The sequence below is a fragment of the Centruroides vittatus genome, unplaced genomic scaffold, assembly GCF_030686945.1.
Source record: "Centruroides vittatus isolate TY-2023 unplaced genomic scaffold, ASM3068694v2 contig_1246, whole genome shotgun sequence".
NCBI classification, from domain to species: Eukaryota; Metazoa; Arthropoda; class Arachnida; order Scorpiones; family Buthidae; genus Centruroides; species Centruroides vittatus.
This window is the reverse complement of record NW_027120796.1, coordinates 163,139-183,439: the sequence shown is the minus strand read 5'-3', so window position 1 is coordinate 183,439 and position 20,301 is coordinate 163,139. Positions and strand designations below refer to the sequence as shown.

Sequence of the window (20,301 nt, the reverse complement as noted above, 5' to 3'; positions counted from 1 at the left end):
TGAAAAATGTTTAATCAAAAGTTCTAAAATCTTCAATAACTGACCAGCAGCAAAATTACTTGATTTAATGGCAGAGACAAAATAGAGCATAAATTTCATGAAATGCCTAGAATTAGTATCAGAATTTGATCCTTTTCTTAAAGAACACCTACGAAGAATGAAAAAAAGTCATTAGTTACTTACCTAAAAAAGCATGAAAGCATGAGAAAATAATAAATGGAAAAACGGGTTTTGAAGAAAATTAGTGAAGAAATTAATGCTGATGTTATTAAATATTTTTCTGTGATTGTTAATTGAAATCCAGATGAGACTCTTAGACTTTCTGTAATTTTAAGATGGTTTCAAGGAAATATTTATGAAAAATTTTTAACTTTGTGTCTGATTACATCTCACATGTTGAAAATGTTATTTAATATTGAGTAAAAACTCAATATTAAATAAAACTTTCAAGATGTGAGTCATGTTTTATAACTTTTAATATTAAGTTTTTATAACTTAATAAGTATATAAAAAATTGTTTGCCTATTAATAACTGCCATAGCCAGTCTGATGACACCACTGCTAATAAGACAGGCAAATATAACTGTACACATCTATAAGAAAAAAATTAATTTGTCATATAAATACTTTGTGCAGCACATAGTTTAAATTTACTGGAAAAAATTTGCCAATGTGTGAAATTGCTCCATTTTTGGGTGTGATTCAGCAAATATTTGTATATTTTTCCACTATGACACAAAAATAGGTTTATTGACAGACAAATTTTTAATTAAATGGTTCAGAGCTAATTTATTCTTTGAAAAATTTATTTTTCAAAGAATAAATTAGCTCTGAAAACCACTACTATGATGCTGTCAAACCACTAAAACGTGGGTAGCATTTTCAGTAGATAAAACAATGTTTATATACTGAAAATATTTTTAATGATGGCAATGAAAAAGCAGGTAGTAAAAGAGATGAAAACCTTATATATGAAAATAAAAAATGCCAAACTTGAAACTAACTTCCAACTACTTAGGAAAACTTGGAAAATGCTGCTTTATAATATTTCAGAAGTTAAGAAACTACAAACACTTGAGTTAGATTAATTGTAAGGATCACTTTTAATTTCTTTCCTTAGTCTTTTCACTACAGAAATTGTGAAAATGTAATTCCAAAGAAAAACTGAAACACAAAAATTTGGCAAAACCAATATGTAAAAAAATTAATAAAGATTAAAATACAACTGTAAGAAGTTAGTGATGATTATAACGTTCAAAAAGTTTGCTAATAATGAAAGAAATAACATTGCATTGTTTGTAAGAGAAGTTTAAAATTAAATGATGCAAAAAGTTCACTGAGTTCAGCGTTATATCCACGTTTGCTTGTCGCAAGTACTTTCGACGAACCTTACTGTCGTCGTCTTCAGGCGAGTTCGTAAATTTGCCGAAAAACTTTAAAAAGAAACAAATCGATGCAGAATGGAACGCATAAAGCTTTACCAAAGCCGTTACGAACGTAAATTAAAAATTCAAAAAATTTTTTTTTTTATTTTTAATTTACGTTTGTAACGGCTTTGGTAAAGCTTTATGCGTTCCATTCTGCATCGATTTGTTTCTTTTTAAAGTTTTTCGGCAAATTTACGATCTCGCCTGAAGACGACGACAGTAAGGTTCGTCGAAAGTACTTGCGACAAGCAAACGTGGATATAACGCTGAACTCAGTGAACTTTTTGCATCGTTTATACGGTCTTTGGCGTGAATATTGTCGTACCGACATTTAAGTTTAAAATTAATATTTTTAATGTGATATTAAATAGATTCTTAACACAAATAAACAGAAGAGTCCAAGTACATGTAGAAACAGCAGAAAAATTTGAATTCTTGTTTGATATTAGTAATAGCAAATTAATTACTGCAATACAGAATTAGTGCAATCTGAATCTCAAAATCCAATATTTTATGATCTTGTAAAGAAAGAAATAATTATATTCAATACTTACATTATATTATACATAATTGAAAACAATAAATATATTTTAAATTATTTTATATAATTTTATATAATTTATACATCTGAAAAAATAGGATACATGTAGTATTTAAAACTTCTTTGTTCTTTCCGTCCAAAAGAGATGTCAAATGTTCTGCAGCTGCTAACAGCTGTTCTTCAAAGGATGTTTCTTCTTCTTCAGAATTTCTATCTGGAGATATCAATTTATAAAATTCATCCAACTGACTAAGTTTATCTTCCTCCAATAACTGAAAAAAATTGAGAAATTTTATGGATTACAAAAATAAAAACTATTACTTTTTTAAATACTTTTACCCTGTAACATACTAATATATTTTGTTGCAACATATACAATTTTTCCAGGGATCTATTGATACATTCTACTTTCAATGCTTATTTTAGAGCCAGTTGCACAAGTCTTAATCTCAATAATTAAATGCATTTAATCTATAGAATTACTCCCAACATATTGAGAATGAGTAAATCTTTGGGATAAACTACTGGTTAGGCAGACCAGTCAATTTTTGGTAGTTAAAATTAACTTTATAGATTAGACAAGTTTGTCAAGCCGATCTGATAGCACGCTCCACAAAAAACAAAATTAATCAAATATTAATTTTGTTTAAAATGAATTTTATAAATTCTTGGAATCAAGTAGTTGTTCAGAAGAATTTTTCACTGAATATACAGTAAGGGATGTGGTTTATACATTCCAGAGGAACAGCGTAGTTTTTACTATAGCTTACAGTGACTGTAAACGAAAATATTCAGTTCTCTTTTGTGCATGCATGTAGACATGTGCAATGAATGGATTGAACGGAGCATGTATGCAAACATCTAACAGACACACTAAAGTTCTAACATAAGCACTTCACCACTAAAGTGGAGTGTGCTAAAAAAGAAACAAGATGACTGATCTGCTCCAATTCCAATGTGGATAACCTTTATTTAGACTAATTAAATGAAGTTTGTCATAATATTAAATAAATCGTAACTTTATATAATACAATAATTAATCATTTCTCATTAGCTATCTGCCAAGTCAAAGTAGCTCATGCAACAAATATAGTTTATTCTTTAGATTAGTAACAAAGTTTAATTTATTCCATGAATATGTATTCTGTGATCTAAACGATTCTTGCAACTGGCCCTTAAAAGCACTTATACCATACAACAAATTTATAAATGTCCAAAAATATAAAATAATGTTCCTTTTTTTTATCAGATTACAATTACTCTTTGAAGCATAAATATTTAGATTTTGGAAGAAATTAATCTTGTGGATAATTCAACATGTTTATTGTGTTTCATACTTATTGAAACAGATGAATAATAAGAGGTGGAGAACAGACAATTTATTAAAAAATCAAAAAATATCACATATTGGATGAAATATTTTATATCTATATTACTCTCTTTTTTAATTTAACAATGAGATTCATACATTTTAATTTCAGTATTAAAATATTTACATTAATGTAATTTAGAACTACAGAATATGTACATGTACTTTAGGCATTAAATTTTCATTCAAATAATAGATGTAATGCAATAAGCAACTCCATACCTCCCATACCATTTCCAGCAAAAATTTTTAATAGGATAAATGTTTTCAGCCTCTTTATAGAGCCTGTGTCAAGTTTTAAAACTATTTTAAAATCCCATTAGAAATTTTTGCTGGACAGAGTACAGGTGTAGTTGCTTATTGCTAAAGTGTTCCAACTTCTCAAGGGTATATCAGTGATATAATGCTTAAATTAAAAAAATTATTGGGCATAATATGCTAGGAATTAAGCCAGGGATAAAAGTGTTAATAAAAATGAAATTACATTAAAAAATAAAATTCTTTATTAAAGCAAAATTAAAGAAATTAATACCAAAGCCCCATTAGTGCCAAGAAGGAAATCATTCCTTATTTCAGCAGTTCCCATATTCACAAGAATATCTTGTAGTAATAACAACTCCTTGATTCTCTGTATCTCTTGTTGCTGTCTTTCTGCTTGTTCTCTTTTAGCAGCTTTCTTCTGAAGCTTGACACACTAAATTTAAATTTAAAATTTCATGTTTAAAAAAATCTTACTTGTAATAACACTCGTCATAAAACTCATTATTTACCTCATGAACAACACCATTAAAAGACTTCTGTAGTTCTTTTGCAAACTCCAACAGCTCCACAACAAGATCATATTTTTTAATGGCATTCTGAAATTATATATTAATTATACAATTTATATTGGTAAAACAAATTTATTGAATGAAAAATAAATACCTTTTGATCTTCATTTAGTTCTTTTCCATTTTTATGGTCACTTTTATAAGTATCCAATTTACCCTAATAAAAAAATTTATTGTTAATTATTATATTTTTAATATCATTTCCTTCACTGTTTAAAATTATATATATATTATTTATAAATTGAATTATTGTGTCTAATTTCCACCATGTTTACAAGGAATGCTTCCAAATGTGGAAAGATCTCTCCTTGCAAAGCTGATAAGGAACAAGTGAAAGTGTCTTGTGGAAGTAGAGCTCAAGCTCTATGTGGTGCATCTTCAATTTACCAAAGTTTGTGACCCATTTATAAATTATTGTGATATTGTTAAAATGTTGGACTGCAACTTCTAGTTATATTTAAAAAAAATAATCACAACTTCTGGAATTTCATATATATATCTTATCTAACTCTGTTCTTGAGATTAAGGATATATGAATGACAATGGAAATCTATAAACTTCAGCCCAAAAAGTGCACTGTTTAACTTTTTCGGGTTACAACTGCACTGTTTATTAGAAAGCACTTACTATGAGAAAATGAAATAAATCCATTAATAAATCCAACTATTAATGAAATAAATCCAGTAATTTTTCACCTTTATCATTCAAGCAATAACAATACTCTCACACCTTATTTCAGCATATGGTAAGAGTGACAACACTAAACAGAATGTGCAATTTTTCAGTTTATAATAAGCCTTATCTTCCTCCAATAGACAGGGACTTATTATTAGAGGATGCTATCTATAACTTTTTTCCCATCTTGCAGCTGTACTGTTTATTACAGGGAGTTTACTATTAGAGGGTATTGTATATCGATATCTAACTTGTTTGTAAAAATAAACGAGATTTATTAGAAATCAATTCAAAATTTGTAGAAAATGGTTCTTCAATATTACTATCTAATACATTTGTATTGCTATGTTCATAGCAGAAATACTTTATTATTGAGTTAGATTAAAACCAGTTTTTATTTAAAAAATCTTACACAAATGTTATACTTTATTAAAATAGTCTACGCATTTTACTTTTAAACATAATTTTAATATTTACTATTACTTCCTTAGAAAACATTACTCATTATCTTTAAATTTTAAAAATGTATTTATTTAAATGAACAATTAGTTTAAATAATATTATTATTCCAGATGTTTATTCTAGTCAATAATTATAATTACAGTCAATCAATAGCAGGCTAATTTGAAAATAATTAATGATTGATTTTACAATTTATTATTAATTAAAAATTATCAAAGTAAAAATTGAGCCCGAATTAGCAAAAGAATGTCTCATGATCAATATTTTAATTTCACATTCATTTAATGCTTATATAAATTCTTTATGTAAAGGAAAGGAAACAAAGGACATACCAACTCAATGATATTTCCTTTAATGATAAAATCTTATAAGTAAATCTTAACAACAAAGGAAATACCAGAGTTATGACTAATTCAGCTCATTGAGTATTTCCAAAGTGAAAAAAATTTGCAAAATGTCTATAATATTACAATTCATGGAGCTCATCCTTCTATGATCATCTAAAATTACAATACATCTGTCGACACCATAATTTTCATACAAAGTTCTTTAAATCACTAGGAAATACTTCAACTAATTTGTTCACAGAAAAGAAAAATATATCACAGTTCTTAAAAAAAATGGTACTATTCTGATATAAAATACAAACTTATCTACCAATGTAATACAGGTCAACAGCAGATTCACCAATCATTTGTGGCCTGCCAATCATTTTAGCTACTTTTATGATAAAATAATCACAAACCTTATTTTTTCAAAGTGAAACCACTACTTTATGAATATTTTTTTTACTTTTCAAGCTAACAGAATTTCTGTAAGTCTATAACTCTTATAGCTAAATAACATAACATACTTTATTACAAAAATTGGACAGAGAAAGGAAGAAAATTAATCTCCTTATGAAATTTTTCAAGTATTCAATTTGTTAATAATGAGGCAGATAAATGAATGCCCTAAGTGCAGCACTATGAGCACTTCCTGTTTGACATAATATATTTTTTAAAAAAACTAATTTTAAAATATTACTTGTACTATTCTAGCTGGTCACATAACTATCACCAATGTATGTAAATTAGTTAGAAAAAGTATGTAAATATTGTATCCAACTTAGAAAAATCATATTGTATGAGCTGTCCTTACAGTTTTGAACATAAAAAAATAAAAAATTTTAATACATGTTCTGTTGTAAAGCCTGTAAATATTAAGAAATTGAAGTGAAACGCTACTTCTATAGAACACTCATATTCTGTTCACTTAAAGTGCATTTTAGCTGTAATTAGAAATAACACAAAAATGAGGCATCATTACAATTATGAACAGAAATGTTTATAAATATGTATATACACAGGCATCATCATGTAACTTCTGTATCTAAATAACATTGTGGTTCAGTTAAAAACCTAAAATTGGCTCAAAGTTCTAAAAAGTTACTGGCTCTTGATTTTAAGAATGTTGAAGTTTGCATTATTAAAAATTCTCAATGAATTTTGTCTGAAAAAATAGATAAATAAAAATTAATAATAATAATATACTTTCCAGATAAGTTTTATACGAGGTAAGCCAAAATTATGTCCTTTGTTTTATTTTAAAGCAATTGTGTTAAAATACATGTTAAATTACATATTATAAAATGCATCCCAGTGGAGGATTCAAATTCAAGATTCAATTTTTAAGAGCCATGCACCTTGCAATGGCTCTTTAGAAAAATTGTTCCTTAGAATGTCTTTGGTATGTAAACATGCAGGAAAAAAAGATGAGAAGTGCCAATAAGGCAAGGAAAATATGTGCAACTCTGAATAGCCTCTTCCATGGACACTGGATTGGAAATAATAGTAATAACCAAGACTTTCAAGATAATGCAATGCTACCTCCAAGATTTCCTCTGGGTTTTATGAAGGACATTTGGACAACAAAGCCAATGTTATTCAAGAGCTTACGGACAGAATTGCATTAACCTGTGCATCTTGTGATGCCAGAAACGTTATTGGAAGTCTGAGGAGATAAATACCACAAGAACAAGTACATCAATATTGGAGGCAGCCATATCAATCAAGTGATACTCAAAATCCTTCACATCATGTTTTGTCATATATAATTTAATGTGTATGAATTTCAATGCAATTACTTTAAAATAAAATAGGGGATATAATTATGATAATTAGGGGACAAAATATAAGATTTGCCCTATATTTTTTTAAACGTACAACTGCATATTGGGACCTTGAATAAGTTCTCGCTGTTTTTCAACAATGGCATTACCAGAACTGCGTGTATTTATTTTTAGATGGTGAAGCATCTGTAAGGAAGTACAATAAGTGACCTTAAAATTCAGTATATGTCATTTCGCCAAAGTGTGAACAACTTTTTTTCCATAGTGTTAAACATGTCGAGTTTCATGCCAAAAACAGAGTATTTGTGGAGAATTTTATTGCACTATTTTATTCAAAAAAAATCTGCAGCTGAAGCACACAGAATTTTTGTTGAGACTTACAGCAACCATGCTCTGTCAGAAAACACATGCAGAGATTGGTTTAGATGCTTCAAAAATAATGATTTTGAAGTTGACGATAAAGAACACTCTGGCACACCAAAAAAGTTTGAAGACGAGAAATTGGAGGCATTACTTTAGGAAGACTCATGTCAGACACTAGATGAACTTGCAGAATCATTAGAAGTTGATCACACAACAGTTTTGAAATGTTTGAAAGGATTAGGAATGATTTAAAAGCAAGGACATTGGGTGCTGTACGAGTTGAAGCCAAGAGATGTCGAACGACATCTTTTCACATGTGAACAGCTGCTTCAAGCAAAAGGAAAGATTTTCTGCATTGTATCGCAACTGGCGATGATAAGTGGATACACTATGATAACCCTAAGCATTGAAAATCATGGGGTAAGCCAAGTCATGCATCAACCCTGTCAAAGCCAAATATCCGTGGTTCGAACCTTCTGTTCTGCATTTGGTGGGATCAGCTAGGTGTAGTTTATTATGAGCTGCTCAAACCGAAAGAAACCATCACTGGAGATCGCTATCGACTACAATTGATGCGTTTGAGCCAAGCATTGAAGGAAAAATGGCCGCTATACAAGCAGAGACATGACAACACTCAGCCACATGTTGCACAACTGGTGAAAACCTACTTGGAAACGCTTAAATGGGAAGTCCACCCCACCTGCCGTATTCACCAGACATTGCCCCTTCCAATTGTCACTTGTTCCGATCGATGGCACATGGCCCGGCTGAGCAGCACTTCCATTCTTATGAAGATGCCAAAAAAATGGGTCTATTTTTGGTTAGCCTCAAAAGATGTGTCATTTTTTTCAACATGGAATTCAAATGCTGCCAGAGCAATGGACAATACTTTCAGTGACATGTTTTTTACAACTTTTTTAAAATAAAGCATTAATTTTCACGAAAAAACAGTGAGAACTTATTCAAGGTCCCAATATAAATACTAAAATTCATTGCTATAGAAGTAAACACCTTAATTGTTTCTCTGTATTCATATATAAACATCTCAAGGTCTGATAGTTATAATAAAGCTAAATTGTAATATTTTAAATTAAATAATTTGGTAATATGATGTAATTAAATTATTTAATAAATACTAATTTAATTAATTATTAAATTTAGTAAGAGATGATGGCTAATGCCTACCTCTAGTGACAAATTACTTAGTATTTAAATAGCAGTAATATAACCTGATTTAAATTAGCATTCTATTCACTAATAATATAAAAAAAAGTTTAAAAAATTTTATTTCAGAGAAAATCTAATGTAAGCATTGTTTCATCAATTCAAGAACTTATGATTATGACTTCTAATTATTCATGCATATTATTTTTACAAGGAGAGAAAGCTTGATGGACAGAAGAGATGAATTCAATGGACTTATTGTACCAATTCCATCAGTAATCAATAGTTTGAATCTCATTTGTAAATCTTCACTAACACAGGACATTTGGAAATTAGCAAATTGAGTATTTATGTAACTCCTTTCTCTCTCTAATCAAAAATCAAAACAAAGGAAACTATTTTTTTTTTGAAATAAATAAATTTTTAAAATTCAAACTATTTAAAGCTCTTCCAGCTCATCTTCTGGAAATAAACTAAAAGAAATTCAAATTTTGATCATTAAAAATTCTATAATATATTCCAATTTCTACAAGTCAATCACACAAAATGGACCTGTTTATAATTATTCAACAATACTACAATGCATTTTGATATTAGCATAGCTTGAATAAATTTTGTGACCAAGGTAATTTCTGATACATCTATCAGAACTATGACAAAAAGTTTGGTTGCAGAACAAATCAGAAAAATCAAAAAACCATGTTCACTCATTCTGATGCATTCTAACAATAAAGAAAAAGTTCAATTATTTATTACATGTATCAGATATAATATTCAACATGTATATTTACAGTAAATATCATGTGACAAAAGTATTTAATTCAAAACTTACATTTCTTAATTCTGAATAAATGAGGATTAAGAAAAGAGTCCAAAAAAAATTTTTATTCTTAAACTTTTCAGTCTGCGTTGACTCAATTTCAGAGAAAATAAAGTTTTAATTTAGTCGCTATTATTTTTTACAACAGAAATTCACATTAGAAAAAAATTACATATGACAGTCCCTTACATTAAAAAAATTAAACCATTCTATTCCCTTCTGAGCATTTTCAGTTAAAATTTTGTACTTGTTGTATAAACATGTGCTTAAGACAAATTTATTTTCTAATAACTTCCTAAATCTGGCATTGTACATGTAACAGCAAATATTTTTTTCGGTGCACTTTTACCTAAGTAGGCGAAGTATGATGTATATGTAACATTATTCCAATTTCATAATATAGAAACTAAATGCATCTGATATTTTGATATATTAATATACTCGCAGTAATATTTCACAAGTACATGATAAATATTACACCTGGTGATGGCATTGTTGCTTCTGGCACAATTCCAGAAGAAACAAAAAAAAAGAACATTAGAATGCAATATGATTAAATAAACTTCTCTTTTGTATGCTTCAAACACTCTACAACTTTATATTTTTTGTAAATATACAAAGTGAAATTTATAATTATTTCCTCTACAAGCATTGGACTAGATAAAACTATAGACATTATTACATATGCATATATACATTCTTGATTTAGTTTAATATGTGAAATTTGAGATACAATTTGTATTTATTAAATAGCACTATTACTATTTCTGCTACCAACTTTTCTTTTGTGTTAATAATTTTAAAATCTTTAAAAATAAAAACAAAAGGAAAGTTAAAAATATAGCAATTTAATGGTATACTTTTTTTCTTAAAATGTGAAAGCTAAATGCTGTAATACTTCTAGACCTTACTGTGTAACAGAATTATTTGTTTTGTATTTAATTTAAAGAACATATTAGCAATATATTTAGACCAATTAAATTAATTTGATAAATAATAAAATGATCAGCTTAGTTAAATAAGCTTGTCATATTTTACATTAAAATAGATTTTACATCAATTCACTTCTTAACATTAGTTAGCTCTCTTAAAATATAATAAAGAAATTTAAAACAATTACATACATAAAAATTAAATATTAAATAAATTATTGCAAATATAAAAATATTTTTAGATATTAGTAAAACAGGTCTGCATTAAATGAATTTTAAAACTGTTTTAACATATTTTAATGTATCATTAAAATTAATTTATTAAAATTGTTTGTATTTTCAAATTTTTCTTTATATGCTGAAAGGATAGACAAATTGCATGCTGTTTTATAAGAAAATGAGCATTTATAGCGATAAAAATGTTTATACTACTTAATACCAAACAAACTCCCACATTATTGGACTAATTGTTATTAAAATTAGTCTTATTATAGCCTGATAATTCGGTAATTCATTTGACTTTAATTAAAAATTAGGTTATGCATTAAATATTTGTTTATACTATTTAAAATTAAATCTGAGAGAGAAATTTTATTATTCTAATGACTCTTATCAAACTATATTTAACAGGGCCAAAAAACTAGAATTAAACTACTTTAGAAAAACTAATCTATGAGGTTAGTCGTCCCACTAACCTCATACATTACAGAAATTGTTTTTGAATACTCATTGTAAATTTAACTTATAAATATGATTTTCATAAAAATTTGAATTTTTATTAAATTTTATTCAGTAGTTCAAAGGCAATCATGATATTAAAATAAACAATGATCACAATTTCATTTTATAAATCCCTTAATATAGTTACAGCTAAATTATAGGTGCTCCCTACATGAACTTTCAGACTTAAGAACAATTTGACCATACAACTAAAATTTAAATTTCATGCAGATTCTGAAGTTCTCTTTCCACTTCTGGGGTGCTAAAGCCAGTCTTTAGCCAGTAATAAGTAATAAATTTTTATTAATTTATATGGGTTTTTTTTAAAGCCACACCAATTGCTGTATAAGATCGGGCTATTTTTTGGTGATTATAATTTTAATTGCTAATTAGTTAATTATTAATTAAAATTATAATCATCAAAAAATAGCCCAATCTTATACAGCAGTTGGAGTGGCTTTATACTAATGAATCGACTTTTCAGAGAGGGTTTTTTTATTTCATATCATAATTTTTCATTTTTGTGCAAATTATTGCTGCAATTTTTATAAACTTTTACAAATACACTCACAACAGCCATAAATGAACAGGTTAAATTTGGTACTGGAGCTAGGCATTAGGCACCATCTCTTGTAAAAACTAGTAATTATAATATTTTAATTAATTTAGAATAAACTGGAAGAAAAGAATCGGCCCAAAGCAGGATTCAAACCCGCAACTCCCGCTTACCGTGTTGCCAGTTACGCTACCTGGACCTTCGTTCCAATCTCCTCTTCCAGTATATATAAGCCAGCGGTACTGGGGCCTTTTAAATAAAGAGTATATACAAGCCAAAGACACAACCATTGACAGCTATTACGGTGCCAACTGGGGACACATCCGCACCCACTAGTTCCAGTACCAAATTTAACCCGTTCATTTACGGCTCTTGTGAGTGTATTTGCTTATATTATCGGGTTTCATTGATGTATATTTGTAAACTTTTACAATTAGTGGTTCAAAAATGCATCCAAAACATATCTAGCAGTGGAGATAAATGCAAGAAGTGTTATTCTATTACCATGGAAACTAAACTGGACATCACAAAACTAAGCATATTAGATGAAAAACTGCATTTAAAACTCTTGTTACTAAACAGTAGCAAGTATGTATTCTAATAAGTACACTGAAGGATCAAACACTAATAGTAAGTAGTTATTCTGTGTACAATGTACTTTTTGGGTTAGTTTTTGACTTATGACAAAACCTTGGAAACCTAATCTGTTCATAAGTGAGGAAGTACCTGAATACTAGGAGACAGTATACTTTCTACCTTAAAAAAATTCAAAACAAAATTTTTAATTAAAAAAACTCAACTTGTTATTATACAATACACCTTGACATATAATACTTCATAACTTAATTTGATTATGAAATGTTAAAAAAAATCAAATGCAATAATTAATTATACATTAATATGATGTCAATATTAATCATCATGACATCAAAATATATTTTGATTTTTCAATTTGTAAGCAATACTTTCAAGAAAGTTTTATTTAGGTTTTCATAACAGTAATATACATTGTAAAAAGTTAAATGACTTCTAATCCAGATCAGAAGTATTAGGGCGACCGGAAAGAAATGTCGTTTTTTTACATTAACATCAAACAAATAAATTTTTAACTTGTTTTCATTTTTAATCAATGATGTAATCACCCTCGTTATCAACAATCTTTTGCCATCTAGTGCACAAATTTTCAATGCCAGATCGATAAAAATCAATTGGTTTTTGAGCAAAATATCTGGAGATGGCATTTCGGATATCATCCAAATTTTCAAATTTTTTGTCACATAGAAAGTGTTGTAGTGGTCAGAATAAACGGAAATCCAATGGTGAAATGTCAGGTGAGTATGGTGGGTAAGGCAATACCTCCCACCCCAATTCATTAATTTTTTCCAGGGTTCGTCTTGCACAGTGTGGTCTTGCATTATCGTGTTGCAGAATAACGCCTTTTCTGTTGACAATCACTGGCACACTTTTCAATTAAAGATTGATTTACTCAATCCAATTGTTCACAGTAAAGGTCTGCATTCACAGTTTTTCCAGGTTTCAGCACTTCAAAATGAATGATTCTGCGAATACTCCACCAAACACACAAAAGCGCCTTTTTGGGATGTAAATCTGGCATAGCAGTACTTCGTGGAAATTCATTCAGAGCCAGCCACTGCCTTTTGCATTTTGGATTATCATAGAGGACCCATTTTTCATCTCCAGTGATCAAGCAATCAAAAAATGCTTCGGTATTGTGCCATTGAAGCAATAAGTTGCATGTGGTGGATCGGTTAGCTTTGTTTTCTTTGGACAGATTATGTGGGACCCAAACATCTGCTCTGCATACATTACCAATCTGCTGTAAATGTTCTTGGATGGTTGAGCAAAGTTTGTTAAGAGTGTTTGACAGTTCCTTGATTGTCTAATATGGATTTGCTTCCACTTCTGCCTTTAACACCTCATTGTCTAAAGTTGTTGGTCTTCCTGATCGATACGAGTTGGAAAGATCAAAATTACCGGATCTGAACTTAGAAAACCAGCTTTGGCATTTATGAATGTCTAATGCATTTGAATAAACATCACAAATGTTTTTGGTAGCAACTGTTTCGTTACTACCCTTGTGAAACTCAAAAAGCATGCAATGCCGGATATGTACCTCTTCTGGTATTTGGCTGGCCATTTCACCCAAAATTGCAAAAATACTTAAGATTTAATTATTTACAAGTAAACAAGTCACTTTAACCTTAAAATGTCTTTTGCATGGCTTTGAAGTACACAATGAGCTGATAAATGATAAATAAGTATTGACGTGCAGAAACAATATTACTTTCCGGTTTACCTAATACTTATACAGTTAATTGGAGCCTTCAACCCCTAAAACTTTCCATATCTGGTCTTGATTTTCATCTATAACTGTTTTCAAGATTAACAAAGGACAGACAGAGGGATGACAGTGGAAATGTGTAGGTCTGAAATCTGCCACACAACAACAGAATCGATGAGTATTACTACTTTTTCCTTTAAAATAATTAGTATTATAATTAATAATTAAAATAATTATTTTAACATTTAAAAAATTTTTTTTATAAATTTCAATAAGGTATTACACAAAGAATAAATAGTACATTTTGAAGACTATTTAAACATTCAAAACAATCTCCAGCTAAATTTTAATTTTTTAAAATAAGTTTGATTGTTTCAACTTTTAATTTTGATTCATGAGCTAGGGATTTTGAAGCTGAAAGAAATGTAAAAAATCTGCTATCTAATTTAGAGATCCTTTAACATAATACACCCTACTAAAAAAAGTGGATTAAAAAGTATAAAAAGAAAAAGTATGAGTGTAAAGTAAAAAGCTCCAAATTTTTTTTCTTAATTTGATGATAGATTAAAGCTATTGAAAACATTTGTTCATTTCTATAAATTTCTCCACATATCCAACTGGAGTTTAGTTTATTTGGTTTTTTTTTGTAATTCCTTTCACTGAAGGGTTGTAGATTTTTAAATTAAAAAGTAAAATTATAAAAACAAACAACAAAAACATTTTTTTTCTTAAAGACCATCAGTGTGAAATTGACAGATGCCTTCATTAACTTGCAGCTCACCATTTGCTAATGCATTATCAATAATTATTTTGATGTGTCACTTGCTACAGTATTTGAAGCACTGTACAACTGATTTAAGTTTATAGTTTTAATTTAATACAAAGAAGTGATGAAATAGTAGAGAAAGTTTTATTACATTTTTCAATTGGTGTTTGATACAATTTTTTAAATCGCATTATTACATGGAATTAAAACTAATGTATTTGCAATACAACATATGTGTGATAGCCCGGATTTAGTAAAATTTTTTTGGCTATAAACTTTTCCATATTCATTTTATAAAATAAAACACAATAATGTTTAAACTCATGTGAAGAAAAATCTATTTTTTTCCCAACACTTAATAAAAAACTGGGAGGATATGATCATATCTTTCTCTGGATTCACTTCCTTTCAAAGGTGACACATCTTCCTAATGTGTCACCCGGAACCAATGATCAAAATTCAACTATTGGCCCCAGCATATAATAATTCCTAACAAAATCATGGGAAAACCCATAAAGGACCCCCTAATAAATAGGAGGGGATTGATGACAGTCGTCATTCATTTGTCATCATCAACAGTTCGTCCTTTGTAGACTGGTTTTCTCACCCAATCCCTTTTGGATACTGCTTAAGCAGCCGACACTCATCCTCTGCCCTTCTCAAGCCACAAAGGACTTCCATCCTTTTCAATTCATCAAAGCTTCTTCTGAACCTTGTGGACCAGGAGTTCATCGATCCACTGATTCTGCAATTCCGAAGAGGGACTAACATCTGTGAACTAAGGTATTTATCGACATGCAAACAATTGTAAACTATTAATTATTATGCCTTTGTGTCCTTTCTATTGTAATTTAAAATTTATTTTTGTATACTAGTACTTTTTTATATATTAACAGGACTTATTATACTGGAAACTATGGATGCAGATATTTAGTCTTACAGATCAGAAATAAGGTTTTTTATTTAGTTCACCTGAACACATACACTTTAAACTTGTGTTTTGGACTTGTTCGTCCCTCCTCCTAGTTATAATTGTACCAAAAAATGTTTTATTGTTAATTGTAGAAAGTGTCGTTTGAAGGCTTGCTGAGGAGGGATGAACAAGTCCAAAACACAAGTTTAAAGTGTATGTGTTCAGGTGAACTAAATAAAAAACCTTATTTCTGATCTGTAAGACTAAATATCTGCATCCATAGTTTCCAGTATAATAAGTCCTGTTAATATATAAAAAAGTACTAGTATACAAAAATAATTTTAAATTGTAAACTACCTCTTTTGTGGTCAGGGCCATGATATTGATGATAAGTTTTATAATTAGCATCCGCTAAGCATCAAAACTGATGTCTGTATATAGATTTGTAAATAGTATAGGTAAATAAACGGGTATTGTTAAACAATAAATTTGTTGTGGAGTGCACTTCTTCCAGTTGTCTCAATCCATCTCCATTTCGAGTTCAAGCATCTGCATACACAACTGCTTGCATGGGAATGTAAGAACTAATGGCCTTTGCAATTTCTATGTCTGTTAAGACACAGTGGTGTCAAAGAGATGCCGATCCTGTGGTCACACATGAGTTTAATTATATTTACCTTATTTGCCCTTAAGTTTGTTTATTAATTTACAAAGTATCCATTTTACTGAAATTTTCTAACTGAATTATAATTAACACTTTTTAATTTATAGGAAAATAAAAGCAATACTGATGTGTGTAAAAACAAGAATATAATGACAATTTTATTATGTTAATAAGTATATCACAAAATTGAAATTTAAAATATTTGACAGAACTATACTACAGAGTGGGTGGAAAATAACTAGGTGCTAAGAAATTGATATAGTTTTTATATTTCTATTGCAAGGCTGATAAAAATTATCTGACAAGTACCTTATTAAATGGAAATATGGATTCATATCTTAAATTCAATGTAAGTACTGGCATCATCCACCAACTTCCTCAAATGATCAGGGATTGTGATGTGGATGGGCAGCCACTTTCCTGTACATCCACAACTGAACTTGTGATCATTAGCTTTAAATGACAATTCTTGATTGTTTCTGGATGGATTGTGGTATGATATCTCTCACCATACGGCATCATCTCTGCACAGCAACTACTGATTTCCAAACCTCAGTGTGCAGCAATCTATGCTCACTTCTGAACAGACAAGCAGTTGACCAACTTTTTTCCACATCCTCTTGGTCATTGCCACCAATGAGAGAATTACAAAATTTCATTGATGGTTGTATATGCAAACAATTATTATTACAATTGCATTATTATTACAAAAATTATAGCAAATTTCTTAATGCCTAGTTACTTTCCATCTATCTTGTATATTATTATTATATCAAATAATCTATATATGGCATAACTTATATATTGGGCTTTCCACATTTAATATAATTTTTAATAATGATTACACTGTATTTAGTAATAAAATCATTTCTATTTGAACTAGATCAAAATATACATTTTACATCAGCAAAACTGTATAATTTGAGAGAATATAATGTATAAAATGAATGCTATAATGAAAGATAATATTCAATCTACAAAAATAAACAAGTCTTGAATTAGTCATTAATCTAAACTGCTGGATTTTTTAACTACATTTAGATTAATTTTTAATTATGGGAAGATCAACATGAAGCAGGACTCAAACCCAACTTCTGCTACTACACAGATGTGTTATGTTGTCCACACCACCAATTAACATGTCTGGAATCAAATTTTTGCTTCCACACATTTATTAACTAGAACTACATAATCACACACATTAATGCTTTGGTCAAATTCAATAATTTAATTAAAAATAGAATAACTGTAACCCAAAAATCCTTAATTTAGATTTATTGATGACTATAAAAATAAGTACACTAAGTTTCTGACATGATCATCACAAAACAGCAGATAATAATAATAATTAATGAAACTATATATTATTATTATTTAGTTAATTGCAGATTTCACTAATTATGAAAACTAGAGATTAGTCTTATTTTTAGCTCCATTAATTCATATAAAAAGATAATTGTGTCATCATCTTGTGCTGTATTATGCCAAAACTATCTAATTTCTATGATTAACCCCAGAATAGACTCCACATTCAGGTTAATGTTGAATAATTAGAACCTACACAGACAAATTTCAAACTGCTACTCACTGTACCAGATAAATCATTTCAATTTTTAAAACTAATAATCCTAAAACATTAGCTTCATAATACTTACATGTAATAAAGGATATTACAATATAATATGATGATAAAGCTGTTTTATAGTATTTAAATCTCCAATCTCCAGAAATAATGAAAACAGATCAAAATTCTTTATTGCAACTGACTTAAAATCTAAAATTTTTTAAAATTTACATAATTTCTGTAATATTTAAGATAAATATCAAACTTAAATATAATTGACTTGAATATACTTGAGAAAAAAAATACCAAATACTGTTTAATATTAACTGGAACTGTATCAGTTTAAAAAATACTATGTACAATTGTCAGAACCTGGTTATTGTAAATTTGACAATCTTAGTCTTATTTAATTTTTGTTCAAAGAAAAAAAGGGGAGAATTATTACATGTAACAACAACAGCAAAGGAACTTTGTAAGATTTTCTCACTAATAACACTTCCTCCGTAGGTGACACATCTGATAGAAAACTACTCGTCAAAGGAAATAGGAAAAAAAAAGAGAAAAAAATTACAGATTGGATCAACTGTCCATTTTACCAAATATGGGCATTAAAATAGCAGGGGGGAGACCCCAAATAAAAAGCAAGAGGAAAGATGACAAGAGACAGTTTCACTGGCCTGTTTTTAAAGTGTGTTAACCTCCTCACTGTCCTTGATGCCGCTCTTCCTGAACTCCTGTCAATTTTTTCCACCAGATTGTCATTGCTCCCCTTGACAAGCTAGTATCTGAACTTGACCCTTGAATCAAGACTCATCCAGACCAAGCCTTCCTTAAGACAATTGGAACACTAACCATTCAGGTATTTATAAACTCACATACAAAACTGTAAACTCTCTCTCTCAGTTCAGCACACTTTTAGGGTTACTCTCTCCCACTAATTCTGTTCACTTGTAAATTTTTATAAACTAGAAAAATAAATTGTTGTTAATGGTTAAATGAGTAGTGGAGTGTGTTATTTTCGGTGCACTGTCTCAACTCCCTCCTCCATCCCAAACCCATTCGTTCCTTCATATGTGACTGCTCACACAAATTTATACATTCTATGTAATGGTGATAATTAAACTAATCATCAATTCAATAAAGAAAATGTCATCATTAGAGTACCAGATATTTCTAGAAATTTAACAACTCAAATAATGCAATTACTGGCTGGAAAAACATCATATAATGAAAGTATAGCAAGTAACAAGAATTCTACAATCTTAACTAAACACTTTCATACTTTTGAACTACTGTCTAGCAACTGAAAAAATAAAAAGCAATTGTAATAAAACAAACTCAGAATCAAAAAGCTTCAAAGGAATTTGGATATATAAAAACCAACATGGTTTCAAAATAAATAACGATAATTCCAAAAACTACTAATCAATGACTCTAATATTAGAGTACAATAATAATAAAGTCAAACCATCATCAAAGAATTATGTAGTTTTATTTATCCTCCAAAACATTTTCAGAAAGAATTTCTTCCAATCATTATAAATATTCCAAATAATAATTAAATTTCCACATTAGATTAAATCAATTACAACAAATAAAATTTTCCCACATTCAATTACATGTTTGTTTAATCAGGTAACAAAATTCCACTTCAATTTCTTAGTTTATTCTTCTAAATCAATCAACGAACAGCCTTTTCTGGACGTGGGCCACAAGTGAATTTTGTAGGCTTCTGGCAGTAGATACTAAATAATATATCATGACATGCAAACTAGTAATATATAGTTTATTGTCATCTTTTCACTGGTCAAGTTTAATTTAAATGTACTCCATCATGAATATCAGCTTAATTGAGATTGCATAACAGCATGAGGCAGAAAAACAGGAAAATAAAATTATGTTGCCAAAGTCCTGCAGCCATATATTAGAACCTCATTCAGTCCGTGGGCTGTTCAACACTGTAACACTGTTCTAAATAATTTATCTGTATAAACTAATAATCCTTAAAACCTAATGCAAATATTTTAATATATAAGATGCTGAATTCCTACTTATCAAAGAAAGCAAAAATAGAAAATATTGCCTATTTAAATTGTTGAGTTAAAGACCATAACAAAGTCTGA

At 29.0% G+C, this 20,301-nt stretch overlaps 1 protein-coding gene across 2 annotated transcripts in view; it reads right to left on the bottom strand.

Moving 5' to 3' along the window:
• Positions 1-20,301, bottom strand: part of LOC136988170 (caprin-1-like) — a 48,202-nt gene that overhangs the window by 11,126 nt on the left and 16,775 nt on the right. For both annotated transcript variants that reach the window (XM_067286003.1, XM_067286008.1), the window contains exons 2-5: positions 4,262-4,324; positions 4,108-4,194; positions 3,870-4,031; positions 2,072-2,240 (exon numbers count right to left, since the gene is read on the bottom strand). In XM_067286003.1, the coding sequence (XP_067142104.1) occupies positions 2,072-2,240; positions 3,870-4,031; positions 4,108-4,194; positions 4,262-4,324 (481 nt within the window). The remainder of the gene's footprint in view (positions 1-2,071; positions 2,241-3,869; positions 4,032-4,107; positions 4,195-4,261; positions 4,325-20,301) is intronic.